A 13,632-nucleotide genomic window follows, 5' to 3' on the forward strand; every position below is an offset into this window, starting at 1 on the left:
TCCCCCCCAACCCATAGATATGGAGAGCATAGGTGAGGGGATGGTATAGTGGCCATGGGCGGGTGAAATCCCGTACACATTTGGGAGGAAAGTTCGACCTGGTAGGTCCATGCCGGAGGGAGGTACCTAGGTAGCCATTTGCTCGCTGTATGGTCTCTATGCCCGTATCCAACACTTCAGCCTTTGCTGTCCTTTAACTAAGTGCACTTCACGCAAGCGTTTGTCTGCTGCCCCTGTTGGATCATATCGAACTTTCGAGCCTGTTCTGTCCAGTATAAACGAGCCCAAAGATGACATTGGCTTGTTATGTGTGTTGGATGGGTAGAAAATCACACTCAGAGACAACCACCAAGCCCAAGCAGTAAATATAAAAAAAATGTTCCCTCCGGATGATATACCTAGATATGCAAGTCCAAAAAAGAAAGAACGAAAAACAGAAAGATGAAGTACGAGGCAGATAAGTCTAGATCTTTCGAGGACATTTAGAACACGGACTCGCCTTCCCTTGGTCTTTTGTCTTGTCTCTAATCATGGATTCCGTTCTTGCGTCCATCTTATCAAACGAATACCACATTGTAAAAAGAAACACCCACACCAGGCAAAAAAAAAAAAGAACGCCCAAAGGAGGAGAAAAAACATGGTGGGCGAACAGCGCTCGGCTGGCCATCATCCTTCGTAAACCAACGTGTTGTCTCGTGGGCCTATCCCAGCCTCGATCCTCACAATCCCCGTCAGACCCCTCCCCTCGTGTCGGGTCTCGTCGTTCCCGTGGCGTTGCTGGACATGCTGCCCTTCCGGGAGGACATGCCGGCTATGGCGCCCGAGACGGCCGCCTCCTCGACGCTACGCTCGAGGAAGCCGGCCCAGAGGTCGGCCAGGCTCTCCTTTGAGTTCTGGCCCGACGCCGGCTCGGCGAAGAACTCGGTGTTGAGCGAGGGCGTGCTCGGGGTCCGGTAGAAGGGCGACGCGGGCAGCCGCAGGCTGCTGCTGGACGTGCCCGGCCGCGCCAGCCCGGCCTGCTCCTTCTGCTCCTCGGACCAGTTGAGCATGCCGGCGATGACCTGGAGGACCTGGAATTTCTTGGGGTCCGACCGGTCGAGGGAGAGGAACTGCAGGAACAGGTTCGTGACGACTTGCCTGGGGCGGTGAAAGGGGCGATGTTAGTTGACTTTGGGGTCAGATATGGGGCAGCAGAAAAGCGAACCACCAACCTGTCGACGTTCTCCTCCGGCTTGTTCTTCTTGATGTACTTGAGCGCCTTGGTCAGGTGGTCGTTGAGCACAATGGCCTCGTGCCGCAGCTTCCCTATCAGCAGGTTCTTCTCCTTGACCTCCTTCTCAAAGGGCGCGGTCCGCTCGAGCTCGCCGGCCAGGCGCGCGCGCTCGGCGATGGCGGCGGTGGCGTTGGCCTGGGCCTCGCGCGCCGCCTTCTTGGCATCCTCGAGCTGGCTCTCCGAGGCCTCGACCACCTCGCGCAGCTCGCGGCGGCGCGCCTCCTGCAGCTCGGCGAGGGCGCGCTGCAGCTGGTCGATGATGTGGGTCTGCGAGTCGCGCTCCTCGGCGGCACGGTCGCGCTCCTCGCGCAGGCTGTCGCACTCGGCCTCGAGCTCGGCCGCCTTGTCGCCCAGGCTGTCGCGCACCGACTTCTGCTCCATGGCGATCACCTCCCACTCGCCCATGGCGCTGCTGGTCCGGTCCAGCTCGGCCTTGTAGCTGGCCAGCTGCCGCGCCATGTCGTCCTTCTCCTTGAGCCAGTTCTGCTGCGACAGGTTGCTGCGGCTGCGCAGCGACGCCAGCTCGCGCCCCTGGTCCTGCGCCTCCTCCCGCAGCCGCTCTGCCTCGGCCTCGGCCTCCTCGGCCCGCCGGGCGAGGGCGTCCGACTGCGACTCGAGCTCTTCCACCCGGTCCTTGGCCTCGGCCAGCTCCTCCTTGTCGCGTTTCAGGCGGTCGCCCAGGGTGGTCTTAATCTTCTCGACGCGGCCCAGCAGGTTCTGATACTGGTCCTCGGCCCGGTCCCGCGCCGCCTCCGACTCCTCAAGCTCGGACCGCAGCTGCGACGTCTCGGTGGAGTGTGACTCCCGTATCTTCTCGAGCTCCTGCCGCAGCTGCTCCACCTCGGCCCGGAGGGCATCCCGCTCCTGTGTCATGGCGTCGAACTTGGCGCCCGCGTCGCCGGCGCCGTCGGCCGTCGTGGTCGGGGTCGGGGTCGGTGGTTGTGGCGGTTGGGCCTTGCTATTTGCTGGCTGCGGTGGTGCTTGTGGCTTCTTGTGACCGTTGGCGGAACCCCCCGCCTGCGCGTGGCCGTTCGCGCCCCCGTCTCGCTTTGCTGGGGCCTCTGGTTGTGACGACGGTTCATCGGCGTCCTCGTCCGGGGCTGGGGCTGGAACTGGCGATTTCTGCGGAGCAGGACAGACCACTCATGGTTAGAACACAACTCAGCTAACTCGGCTGCGGTGGGGCGGGGCAAGGCAGGCCTGAGGGGGCTTCGTTACCAATGCCGGGGCGTCGTCGTCAGATAGATCCTCGTTAATGCGCCGGTCATCTTGCTGGCTGGGATCCACCGGCCGCGGTTTGCTGGTCTTCTTCTTTTTGTTGCCTTTCTTCCTGGAGGCTGTAGGGTGTGCTCCGACAGGGTCAGTCAGTCAGATCCCCAGGGGTCTGCCACGTGTCGGCTGTGCCCGAGTCCACCGCGCCCCTGCTGCAGGACAGACGGGCAGCAGCTCGACAAGCTACTGGACAATGGCTCTGGTGGTGGGCCATGTCGTCGTCGTAGACGCGGCTCTACGCGACCACTTCGTTTCGCAGCGACAAAGAGAGAGGAGCGAGGGGGCGGAGCGACGGACCTTGAGAGGCTGTGGATTGCTGGGTCGGGTCGTTGGTCGCGGCGGCGGAAGACATGGTCAATGGATGATGGAACGAGCGGCATTGGCATTGGCATTGGCTGTGGCACGTAGGCTGCAGACTCCGGTGGGAGGAGGGCAGAGCGGCAGGTATGAGGGCGCAAGAGCAGCGAGCGCAGAGAAGGGATGTCGTCTGCAGGTCCCTCGCTGGTGCAGTCGCTCGCGGATTTAGGCCCGCGTTTGGTGGCCCAGACTCGCAGCAAGGGCGGTTGGCAGAAACGCAGGGCCGCCGAGGCTTGGACGCAGTCTGTGCTGGGTTGAAAGTTGAAACAGGCAAGAGTTCAGTCAATGTTGCTTCCACACGTAAGCGGCACAGCGGGGGCTGCCAACTGGATGCGCCGTCGAGCGCTACAAGTGCTGTGATTAGGTACAGCTTGACACATCAAAACCCCTTCCTTGGGTCCTGGAATGGAGTTTTGGAAATGGTCAGCTGCTCATTAGAAAAGGGGCATTTTAGATAATCCTAGGCTGTGTTAAAGTTCCGTATGTGTAATTATCATCTATCGATATAATTACCCGAGTCGGAAAGTCATTCGAATAACCAGGGCACCTCGCCAAGAAGATGCAGGCGTCTAGATGTTTCGAACCTTCCCAAGGCCTTGGGTCTTTCAGTCACCAAACCAAGCCAAACAACCTGCCATCTAACATTGATTGGGCCAATAATAGGGCTATCACTGAGTCCCGGGGCCTCCCTTTACTCAGACATGCGCCATCCTAGATATGAAAACACTCGAAAGAAACCTCGTATTTTCCTCAGCCGTGGTGTTTCTCGCCATGACAGCTCAAGGCGGGGCAGCAGCCAGGCTGAGGCTGAATTGACCCAGTCAAGTCAGGTGATCCGACCCACTCCCCAGCCAGCTAGCATTTCATCACGGCTTCGGGTGGGCCATTCGCTTCGACCATTTTTTCTTCCTTTCTCCTCACATATTTTACCCTTCAGGCTCACAGACATCCCGTCTAGAATAGGCCTCGGCAGATGCATTTCTGGTCCGGACCCAATGGCTCTATTCACAACAGGCCTGAAGCAGACGAATTGTCTCGCACTTTAATAATCCTGGCTCTTTTTGCCCAAGTCTCCCAGAGGCTTGCTTTTGGCGTGTCAGATTCGCTATGTGCACACACTTTATATACATGCCATGCTCTGATGCGGGTCTGAAGGACCTCCTTCATTCATCATTATATGATCCATAACATAACCTGTGACCCTACGGTAGAAACACAGGCTTTACACGTATTCACCGCTCCCTCATGACTTGACCTTCTTGCCCTTGGCTCCCTTCTTTCCCTTGGCCGGCGCCTTGGCCTTCTTCGTAGAAGCGCCGTTGGTCTTCTCAGCCTCAGCCTCCGCCTCGGGCTCAGCGGCCGCGGGCGACTCGTCCACAACCGGGGGTGCCTCAATGGCTTTGGGCTCCTCCTTGTCTTCCAGCGCCGGCGCCTTCTTAGCATCCGCAACAGCGGCCGACGCCGACTTGAGTGCCGGTGCCTCGAACTCGTACCCCATCGAGGCCTTAAGCTTCTCAAGTCTGCCCGACCGTCTCCTAGACTCGCGGCTGACCTTGTTCTCCCAGGTTGCCTCGCCCTTGGGCTTTTCTAGTTCCTTGCCGGCCATCTTGGTCCAGGGGACCTTCTTGAACCGCCGGTTGGCGCCCTTGAACAGGCTCTCGTGTTGGCTCTCCTTGGGCACCAGCTTGACCTTGAGGATGCGGCCGAAGAGGAGGTACGCGTCCATGGTCTTGGCCACGATGGCCGCTGTGCTGGCATCGGAGAACTCCACAAAGGCGTAGCCCTTGCTGGCGCCCGTCTTCTTGTTTCGCGACACGCGGAGGTTGGTAATGGTGCCAAACTGGGTAAGATACTGCATGGGGTTCAGGTTGTGTCAGCCAAAAGCCGGTTCGAACAGAGGCAAGAGCGAAAAGAAACGAACCTGTCTGATCTCATGCTCGAAGAAACCGTAAGGGATGTGGCCAATGTATATGACCCTCGGCCCGTCGCCCGCCGAGGCCTCGATGCTCTTCTTGGTCTTGTTGGACACCTTGGGTATGACCCCGACGTCACCGCCCTCTTTGAAAGTCGACTCCTCCTGGCCGTCATCGTCATCGTCGCTGAACCCCAGCGTCTGCACAAGCGCTTGGTCCTCCTCGTCGTCTTCCTCGTCGACCCCCTCATCGGTATCGGCGGCGGCGGGCTCCTCCACAGGCTCCTCGACGGGATCCTCTTTTTGCGCCTTCTTGGCAGACTTCCTCGTCTTTGACTTGGAAGGCGCGTCCTCCTCCGGAACGGCCGGGGCGGCCTCCTTCTTCTCCTTGGCCTTCTTCTCCGCTGGCGCCGCCTTGGCGGGCTTCGCCTTCTTGGACGCTATTGGAGACGCATCCTCGGCAGCTATTTCAATCGGGAGAGGTGTAAGCAAGATGGGTTTGTCAACATAGACTGTAGAGGTGTCTCTACCTTTCCTCTTGGTGTGCTGGGGCGACGCGACGGCCGCGACTTCCTCTTCCACCATGGGCTTCGCTCGGAGAGCTGCGTCGACAAATCGTTAGTCGTGGACCGCGGCGACGCGCAAAAGGGTCCAATCCCAGAAATCCAACACGGAGCCAACATACCTCTGCCCTTTCCCTTGGGGACCTCTGCGGTCATGGTTTATTGGATTACAGTAGGATGTTGGCGAGCAGAATCTTGGATCTTGTCCAGTGTCAATGGCACAAGAGCTGCGCCGAATCGCGCGACTGGACCCAAGGGAGAAAAAATCACGAATTCTGCCGCCGGGGTCCAGCCCACGTTTTTTTAGGCGGTGAAGTCGCACCTTCAAGCTTCAGTTCCCCGTCAGTCCCCGCTGTTTCCAGGGACCTCACGAACAATGACATTTGATGAACTTCGTTTTTAATGCAAACCCAAGTGCAGAAAGCACCTGCTACTTCAGAGACGATCTATGCATGGAAATTTTGGGCAGAAAATAGGTAGCCTACTTGGGGCTTTTTGGGGGGTCCATAGTGGATCCCGGAACATCACTTCTAAGGCCATCAATTCGTTCTTGAAGTGCCTTCTTCACCCTGATAACGTTTCTGCTCGGGCTTCCAGAGTCTTTCACCAACTCTGTGGACGCAAACAGGGTGTTCGGTGCGTTGATCAGGCCGGCTCATAGTCTTATAAACCGGGTGTTATCGCCAAATTCTGATGCCCTCCACTCAGGCTTGCGGGGTCTCCAACCTCGCGGCGCTCCCCCAAAGTTATAAATCTCCTGTATGCATGTCTCCTTTGATAAACTCCTCTGTTTGCCCTGCTCTCTCACAGCATATTCAGCGGAAACGTGATTTCTCAGGCAGTTAGTTCCCTGTTTACAAAAATCCCGTCTCAGCATTTCACCTGCTATAATCACCACCCTTCCTTCACTTTGCCGGCCTTCCCATTCTCCCATCACCACAAGTCCTGACATGAGCTTGGTGCTCCGATACCTGGTTGGTTTGCTCGCCGCAACACCCGCACTGCATTACCCACTTAACAGGACTCCCAAGGTAACTCTTCATGTGCCGATGGTAATTATCGTTACGTGAAATAATCCTACCGCACCAGCACGATAGTTGAACACCGAGTGTTTCTCATGGTGGCGTCGATGCCGAACGAAAGCCTTGTTGCTCGGAGGCACGCTCCCCCAACAGTCAAGACACCCCAGCTGGACCGGATCGATCCACTTTCCGGACCAGTCCACTTCTTTTAGGAGACGGATGCGTTTAAAGTCTGCTGGCTCGCATTTGTCGACCGCACGGCGCTTTTGGGCCTTTATCGTGCGGTTGTGGACCGGGCTGTTCTGATCGTTCCCCTTTTGGGTGCTTGCTTTACCCTTATGGCCCCCCTCGAAGTTCGTCCTGTAATCGAATAATTGCCACTGTCGTTCCGAAACCTTGAGCCACATCCCGCAGTGGTTGGTCTCGCCACGACGGGCGTTAGATGTGCGCTGTGTATATTATAGGGGTGAAAATAAGAAATCAGGGTAGGTACTCACCACCGAACAGACTTGCCTTCTCTTGCAACGACCGTCCTGTGGGATCTGGGACACCGGCTTCCAGTGAGGTCTTGCTTTATCGCTCGGAAGATGATGCTCATATTGACCTTCATGCCCCGACGGAGCCATGCTTTCAGCGGCCGCGATCGAGACAGATCCTTACCGGAGCAGTCGTCTTCTAGCGCAATCTGCCGTTTTTGGGCTTTTCGATACCCGCCAGTCTCAGCTCTTCAAACCGCCTACATAACATATAATCAAAATTCTGTTTGTGTCAATAGTGGGTTAGTCTATACTTGTACAACAAATACGGATGTGGCCTTCAAGGGCTCCCCCTTACCCGCCAGTCATGCAGCCAGTGGAGCTGGAGGTCGACTGGATTCCCCATAGCATCTTCTGTATGCACCGGAAGACCCCTTGTCGAGTCGAGCCTCAGACTGTCCAGGGTTATCCACCCAAAGAGCGAGGCCGGAATGTTGGTCACGCCCTGGGCCAGCTGCCTCAGGGGCAACACGATGATCCCAAGCGCCAAGCATGCGACTACCTGAGAGGACATGACGAGAGCTTGGGCCTGTTCGTGAGCCTGGCCTTGCCTGACAGAGATCTCCTGCTGAGCACGCTCGATGCGTTGTAGTGTCGCCGCCGCGCCCGCGCCGGTTAGCACAAGCCATTCGATCCGCTCATTGGTCCGATCTTGCTCTGATGATGCAGACTTTCGAGCACAATCAATACGGGCAAGTATCTCCGCCGTGCCCGCCCCAGCCAGATGCGTAGCGGCGAGAACGGACAAGAGTGAGATCCTGGCCGTAGTCTCGGAGAGCTTCCTCCTCAGACCGATCAAGTCATCCTTCTCCCGCAATGTGAACTCAATCTTCTTGTATGCGTCCTTGAGTTTGTTGCCGGATTCTCCCTTGCCCAAGCAGTCACCGTACCGGTTGATAAGCTTGTCCAGCGCGGCCTTGATCAGGTCGCCACATTCGTGAACGGCCAGCTCGACGTCGCGCTCGAGAGTCAGCAGGCTCTACGAGGCCTGTGAGTGCTGTTTATATGTCGCAATGACATAGATTCGACGCAAACCAGGAACATCAGCATATGTGCGAGGCTTACCATAGGAAGCTGTCGTCGCGGCACAAACGTGTGAGAGGACTCGGGAAAAGCTGTCGAGCGCCTCACGGAGATCGCGGTACTCGGCGGCCGCCCCTATCAAATCTTCCCGCGGCACTATCTGTAAACCCCATAAGTAATCAGAGCCTTCGCTGTCCCACAATACGCTCTAAATCTGATCGGCACATTGAGATGCTCGGGGTCAGGAGAAAGTTCTGGCCACTGACGATAGAGACAGCATCTATCTTTGTTCACCCTGTCGGCTGTATACGAAATGGAGAGCATCAACTTGTTCACATGTTATAGCTTCACCCAAAAAATTCATCCAGGGCTCACGCCTTCACTCCCAAGTCTCCATTTCTGGATATTTTAGCCATCGACTATTAATGTTTTTCTTTCGAGTGGTAAGTAAATAACATAGGATGCCCAATTTCCCTACTCCTCGTCTCCGCCCACAGACTCCAGCATGGCCTTTGCATACTTCTCAGCGTCGGCCGAGATGGCCTTCATGTCGATCCTGCTCTCCATGGCGTCCTTGATGCCCTCCACCACCTCCCTGTCCTCGAGCGCCCCGCCCATGACGGCGATCTCGTGCGCCCAGTACGCCTGCGCCCGCCGCATCAGCTCCGCGTCCCTGCTCACCGCGTTCTTGACGATTGCGGCCGCGCCCAGCCTGCTGCGCACGCCCGCCGCCAGGTTCTTGTTGATGGAGTCGACGCGCTCGGCCAGCGGGCGCGGCGACGCAAAGGCGCGGCGCGTGGCCGACAGGAACAAGGCCGCCGCGAACCCCGCGTCCAGCAGCGCGAAGGAGGCGTAGCGGTACGCCCGCGTGCGCCAGTGGAAGAAGTCGAGGTCGGCCAGGCGCAGGGCGCGCGCGTTGGCCTGGTAGTCGTGCGACGTGAGCAGGTAGGCGTCGAGGGCAGCGAGGACGACCGAGGCGAGGATGGCCTTGCCGCGCCAGGGGCGGCCGTCGCGGCCGGCGAGGCCGCGCGAGGTGGCGAGCGCGAGCAGCGCGACGTTGAGCAGGTGCGCGGCCGCAACGTCGACGAGAGCGTAGCAGAGGTAGCTGCTCGGCTCGTCGGAGCTGCAAAAGGCGCAGTCGGCGAGCGCGGCGGGGCCGTAGGCGAGGTAGAGGAGGCGCGACTCGAGGTTGACGAAGCGGGCGCGCAGCGACTCGTCGCGGGCCGTCAGGGCGCCGTCGGGCCGCAGCGAGGCGAGGCGGTTGAAGAGCACGTCGGTCGGGATCTGCAGGCGCGAGTCGGTGGCGACGAAGACATTCTCGGGCGCGAGGCCCGGGAGCGGGAGCGACTTGACGAGGAAGGCTATCGACACGGCGGCTAGTAGCACGAGGGCGCGGGAGGCGGCAGGCGGCAGGGGGCGGATGGGCTGGCGGCCGGGCTGGGTGGGCGCGTGGCGCACGCGGCGGTAGAAGCTTATTATCTTGGGCAGGAAGAAGGGTCCGAAGACTATTATTAAGGACTTGATACTGTCACAGAGACGTGAAGTTAGTGGTTGTTGCGCTAGAATTGGCGGGGTTCAGAGTCCAAGGGGTGATGCAACTTACGTCCCCCAGGATAATATCGACATGGCTGCGAGAGAGATGTGCGGGTGTTGCCTAGATGGCGCAAATCAAGTGAAGGTTCTTTGCACCCAAGGGTGCGGGCTTTGGTCGGAAACTAGAACAAAGATTTTGATCTTTGCAAGCTGCGACGTCGAGATGTCCTCTTCACCCCTGAGGACAGCAAAGGGCATTCCAGCGAGGTCAGAGCTGTGAGTGAACCCCTGTAAATGCAGGGGGCTATCGTCTGATAAGGGAGCTTATCGGGTCGCCTGCCGCCAGGTACCCGCTGTGGGGCGCTGTGACTTGTGTGGGCAATATAAATTTTCACGCAGAGCACTTGCCCACTCGTGCTCTAAACCAAAACTTCACCACCAGCTCGTCCTGCTCAAGCGACCACGCGCGACGTTGTCAAGCGACTGCGCGCACCCTATTAACTCCGTAGGGTGTGTTTATACACGTGGAAAGCTTCGGTTTGCAGTGATGCTCGATGGCCGCATCTCCGGCCGGCGAGCCGACTTGCAACTTTAGCCTCACTACCAGCCCGGCACTATCGAAGCTTTGGCGACCTCTTGCACAATGGTCGCCACAGTCAATATGTTTGCCTAGAATGAGCCCAAGTACTCTGCCAAGAGTCATCTCACGAGTGTTGCAGAGCGTCAGTCCTTCGGGCCATGATTTACTTTGCGTCAAAGGTTGAGAGACAAACAAAAGCCTCGAATTGGTTTGCATTTCAGTCTATTTACTATCGGCTACCTCCGTAGACATGTTGCTACTAGAGTTCCTTCTTGCTCTCCCTCGCCTTTGAAGACGCCGGCACAGCCTGGACCTGCTTCTTTTTCTGCGGGGGCGTCTCCGGAGTCCGGGCCCAGGCCACGAGGGCCGTGATGGCGTCCCTGAACAGTATCATGACGCCCGTGCAGGCCAGCTGCCACGACGCGATGCTGACGCTGCCCATCGGGGCGCGCGGGAACGAGATGAGCCACTCGGCGTAGTAGGGGAACCAGCCGAAGGGCAGCCAGAACATGGGCGTCGTCGCGAACCAGAAGGGCAGGAAGTACTGGAGGCCCCGGGTGCCAATCCACCTCGCGGCCGTGATGTATCTGTCGAAGTTGGTCTTTGTGCTGTCGAGAGTCGATTCTGTAGGAGGCGTTTTCCGAGGTTAGGTGACGGCTGTCCTTCCTCGAGGAGCCCTGGGCAGACTCACTCTTCTTCTCCAGCTGCTCATACAGCCTGTCGTGCTGCCGGCGCAGCTTTGCCCATTTCGCAAACTCGTCCTGGCTGCTGGTCGCGGCAAGGTCCTTGCGGACCTCGAGGTAATCGGCCTGGAGCTTGCGCTGCTCGGCGAACTCGGTCGAGAGCTTTGTGGGGAGGGCGTTGATTATGGCCCAGATCTGCGTTTTTGTATCCTCCTTGTTAGAGCTGGCCTGGTGCACTTCCGAAGGCAACGCTGGGGGTTTGCGCATACCGCGCTGTTGATGGCCGCCGCTCCGATGTTGTTGATCAGCTCGACCGCCACCTCGAGGGCGAGGATGACGACCATTAATGAGGGCATCTTGAGCGTCCGTTCGGTGGCCGCGATACCAAAGCTGGTGGTTGATTCGGTAATCGTCGCGCCCTTTTCGGAGCTTGGGGCTGGCTTGCGGAAAGGTGGTCGTTGGACCTGTCACGCTGTGCGGTTTGTGAGGTGAGGGGCAGTTTGCAAGGTGTTTTTCCGTGACTGGCTGGCCTCGCCTGAGCTTGGACCCCTGGTCGAGATCACGTCACTGAGCCGCCACAATTCGGGCACCAACGACACTTCCACCACCCTCAAAACAAGCATCAGTCGAGCGTGGAGACTGGGAGAATATGTCGAGGGCTCTGGACAAAGATGTAGCCGCATCCCTTGAGTCCAGCGACAAGGCCGAGGCCCTTGCGGCTTTTGTGGCTATCTCTGGTGCCCTTACCCAGCAATGCCAAACGGGAACAGGAACCGACGATGGCCTCGTTGAGATCGAGCTCCTGGGGCGGAGTCATCCAACTCCCGCAGGGTGCCATGTCCTCCAGGACGGCAACGCCATCGCAGTGCCCAAACTGTCCCTGGTCCGGGCCTTTATCGTTGCGCGCATGCGGGCAATAGCGTGGCAGCAGCAGCAACATACTGCCACCAACGATGCAGATATCCTTGCTGTCACGGCCGTCCAGCTACTTATGGACCCAGAGCACCTGACGGCTGCCAACACGCGCAAGCGGGCCCTGGTCCGGCGGGCCGCCACCAACGGCAGCGGCGCTCTCGCAGACGCGGTCCGGGCCGAGTTCAGGCTGGTGGACTCGCTGCTCACGAGCCGGTTGCACCGACACACCAAGTCGCCGACGCTGTGGAGCCACCGGCGCTGGTTGGTGCAGAGGTGCACCGAGTGGTCGGTTGCCGCTGCGGATGTACACGACGCGCTACAGCACGTGGTCATGGTCTCGGCGGAGAGGCATCCGCGGAATTACTACGCCTGGTGTCATGCCAGGTTCCTGGTCGCACCGCTTGTATCACGATCATCAAATCCCAGAGAGGGTGGCGTGGATTGTTATAATGGAGCACTCGAGAAGATACTCGACAGCACAAAACGGTGGGCTTTTAGCCACCACACGGACGTGTCCGGCTGGTCGTTCTTGTGGTTCTTGCTTTGGCCTCCAGCAGCCACGTGGGTCCAGGAAGGACCGGGAACAAGCCGTGCCGCGGCCGTTGTCGCCGAGGCGGCCGAGCTGGCCGTCTCACTGCGGTGGACCAACCAGTCCGTCTGGACCTTCTTGCGCACCGCGGCCGCTGTAGGCCTATTGCCCCATGGCCGCAGTGTGTACGAGCGCCTAAGGGCCTCTTTGCCACACGATTCCCCCGGGCTGGAGACTCTTCGTCGGGCGGAGGACTGGACCCGCGATTTTGGGGCTTGTGATGTCGCCGCCATCTCAGTCTCATGATACCTGGGTCTTGTTCTGTATCTCATGATTGGCAATGCGGCGACTTGTTGATCAATGGAATCCGCAATAGTGGCATGGGAAACAGTCAACGGATGTCAGCATGTCTGTCTGGGTGAAACGAGGCAACGCTGAATAGTACATCCGGATACCAACACGACCCTCGGCAACATTGCAATCAGCCTTGTTTCGCGAGGGTGAGCAAATGTGATGTGGCTGTTAGTCTCTTAGCCCCGCAATAACAGTCTCTAGTATGTGATATGTAAAATGACAGTAGCGGTGCGACTTGGCGTATGGGGTATTCTGATCTATTTTACCAGAGCCTGGGACGGACGGTTGGTGATTGCCAACCAACGGGCCGTCCTGCATCCTTTGATATGTGCTAAAATAACTGGCGGGCCGTTGTTCATGCCACTTGCGGCCGGGCCAGTATCCCGCCCGGCTTGTGTGTGGATGGCACATCCAGACCGTCGTTTCACCAAAGCCAAGCACAAACAAGCCATGATGCATCTGCTCCAGGTGGTCATTTCCTGGATGGCCAGACCGTTCCGAGAAGCGTCGGCACGCAGCTGATTTCCGGCTAATAGGAAAGACCGGCTCGAACGAGCTGCAGGTTGATGTTGGTCGTCTGCATGAATGCAACCAAAAGCACGCGTTGCAACCTCACGAGCGGTATTTGGGGGCGTAAGCAGACGGGCTGTTGGTGTTGGCTTGCCCGGCCAAGAAGAGACGCAGCATCAATGGAAATAGCACCCGCGGAGCCGCCGGCAATCCTCCTCGTGTCAGAAGGTCGAACCACGGGTCCCGCCACATCGTCTGGGAGACAAGGCCGCAGCGGCACAGCGCTTTGGGAGCGTGGTGGGTGGTGCTCAAGTTTGAGACAGGATGCGACCTTCTAATTTCGGCCAAGTCTGCTCAGATTGATGCAAAAGAATCCCCTTTCGGTCGCTCCCTGGTTGCTGCCCGGAAAAGCGGCAGATAAATTCCAGCTCCCAACTCCAATGTCGTCAAGCCGGCGTGCTAATTGTAATAAGAACAACCTTGGATTCGGAAAGGCTGGCTCTCACCTTCGCCGTCCGTAGCTTGGACCTTGACTGAAGCACCAGCAGCAAAATAGGCTTGGGACGTGGG

The 13,632-nt window shown here is 58.4% G+C and overlaps 6 protein-coding genes across 6 annotated transcripts; 1 reads left to right on the forward strand and 5 right to left on the reverse strand.

The window, feature by feature from the left end:
- Positions 1-84: 84 nt before the first annotated feature.
- Positions 85-3,298, reverse strand: GGTG_12914 (hypothetical protein). Its single transcript, XM_009230816.1, has 4 exons — positions 2,843-3,298; positions 2,492-2,610; positions 1,212-2,395; positions 85-1,137 (listed from the first exon to the last, which is right to left on the reverse strand). The coding sequence occupies exons 1-4, from the start codon at positions 2,895-2,897 to the stop codon at positions 732-734; spliced, it is 1,764 nt and encodes a 587-aa protein (XP_009229080.1). The 5' UTR covers positions 2,898-3,298; the 3' UTR covers positions 85-731.
- Positions 3,299-3,851: 553 nt separating this feature from the next.
- On the reverse strand, positions 3,852-5,811 carry GGTG_12915 (MKI67 FHA domain-interacting nucleolar phosphoprotein). Its single transcript, XM_009230817.1, has 4 exons — positions 5,500-5,811; positions 5,345-5,416; positions 4,824-5,278; positions 3,852-4,754 (listed from the first exon to the last, which is right to left on the reverse strand). The coding sequence occupies exons 1-4, from the start codon at positions 5,531-5,533 to the stop codon at positions 4,146-4,148; spliced, it is 1,170 nt and encodes a 389-aa protein (XP_009229081.1). The 5' UTR covers positions 5,534-5,811; the 3' UTR covers positions 3,852-4,145.
- A 1,263-nt stretch (positions 5,812-7,074) lies between these two features.
- Positions 7,075-7,985, reverse strand: GGTG_12916 (hypothetical protein; the record flags this gene model as incomplete). The annotated part of the gene is made up of 3 exons (XM_009230818.1): positions 7,075-7,158; positions 7,234-7,914; positions 7,971-7,985. The coding sequence occupies 3 exons, from the start codon at positions 7,983-7,985 to the stop codon at positions 7,075-7,077; spliced, it is 780 nt and encodes a 259-aa protein (XP_009229082.1).
- A 333-nt stretch (positions 7,986-8,318) lies between these two features.
- On the reverse strand, positions 8,319-9,723 carry GGTG_12917 (hypothetical protein). The gene is made up of 2 exons (XM_009230819.1): positions 9,562-9,723; positions 8,319-9,483 (listed from the first exon to the last, which is right to left on the reverse strand). Exons 1-2 carry the CDS (start codon positions 9,582-9,584, stop codon positions 8,433-8,435), a joined length of 1,074 nt encoding a protein of 357 aa, XP_009229083.1. The 5' UTR covers positions 9,585-9,723; the 3' UTR covers positions 8,319-8,432.
- A 546-nt stretch (positions 9,724-10,269) lies between these two features.
- GGTG_12918 (GET1) lies at positions 10,270-11,304 on the reverse strand. The gene is made up of 3 exons (XM_009230820.1): positions 11,024-11,304; positions 10,763-10,949; positions 10,270-10,695 (listed from the first exon to the last, which is right to left on the reverse strand). Exons 1-3 carry the CDS (start codon positions 11,108-11,110, stop codon positions 10,331-10,333), a joined length of 639 nt encoding a protein of 212 aa, XP_009229084.1. The 5' UTR covers positions 11,111-11,304; the 3' UTR covers positions 10,270-10,330.
- Positions 11,305-11,316: 12 nt separating this feature from the next.
- Positions 11,317-12,794, forward strand: GGTG_12919 (hypothetical protein). Its single transcript, XM_009230821.1, has one exon. It carries the CDS (start codon positions 11,404-11,406, stop codon positions 12,502-12,504), a length of 1,101 nt encoding a protein of 366 aa, XP_009229085.1. The 5' UTR covers positions 11,317-11,403; the 3' UTR covers positions 12,505-12,794.
- The last annotated feature ends 838 nt before the right edge of the window (positions 12,795-13,632 follow it).

The sequence above is a fragment of the Gaeumannomyces tritici genome, assembly GCF_000145635.1.
Source record: "Gaeumannomyces tritici R3-111a-1 unplaced genomic scaffold supercont2.10, whole genome shotgun sequence".
In the NCBI taxonomy this organism is placed as follows: domain Eukaryota; kingdom Fungi; phylum Ascomycota; class Sordariomycetes; order Magnaporthales; family Magnaporthaceae; genus Gaeumannomyces; species Gaeumannomyces tritici.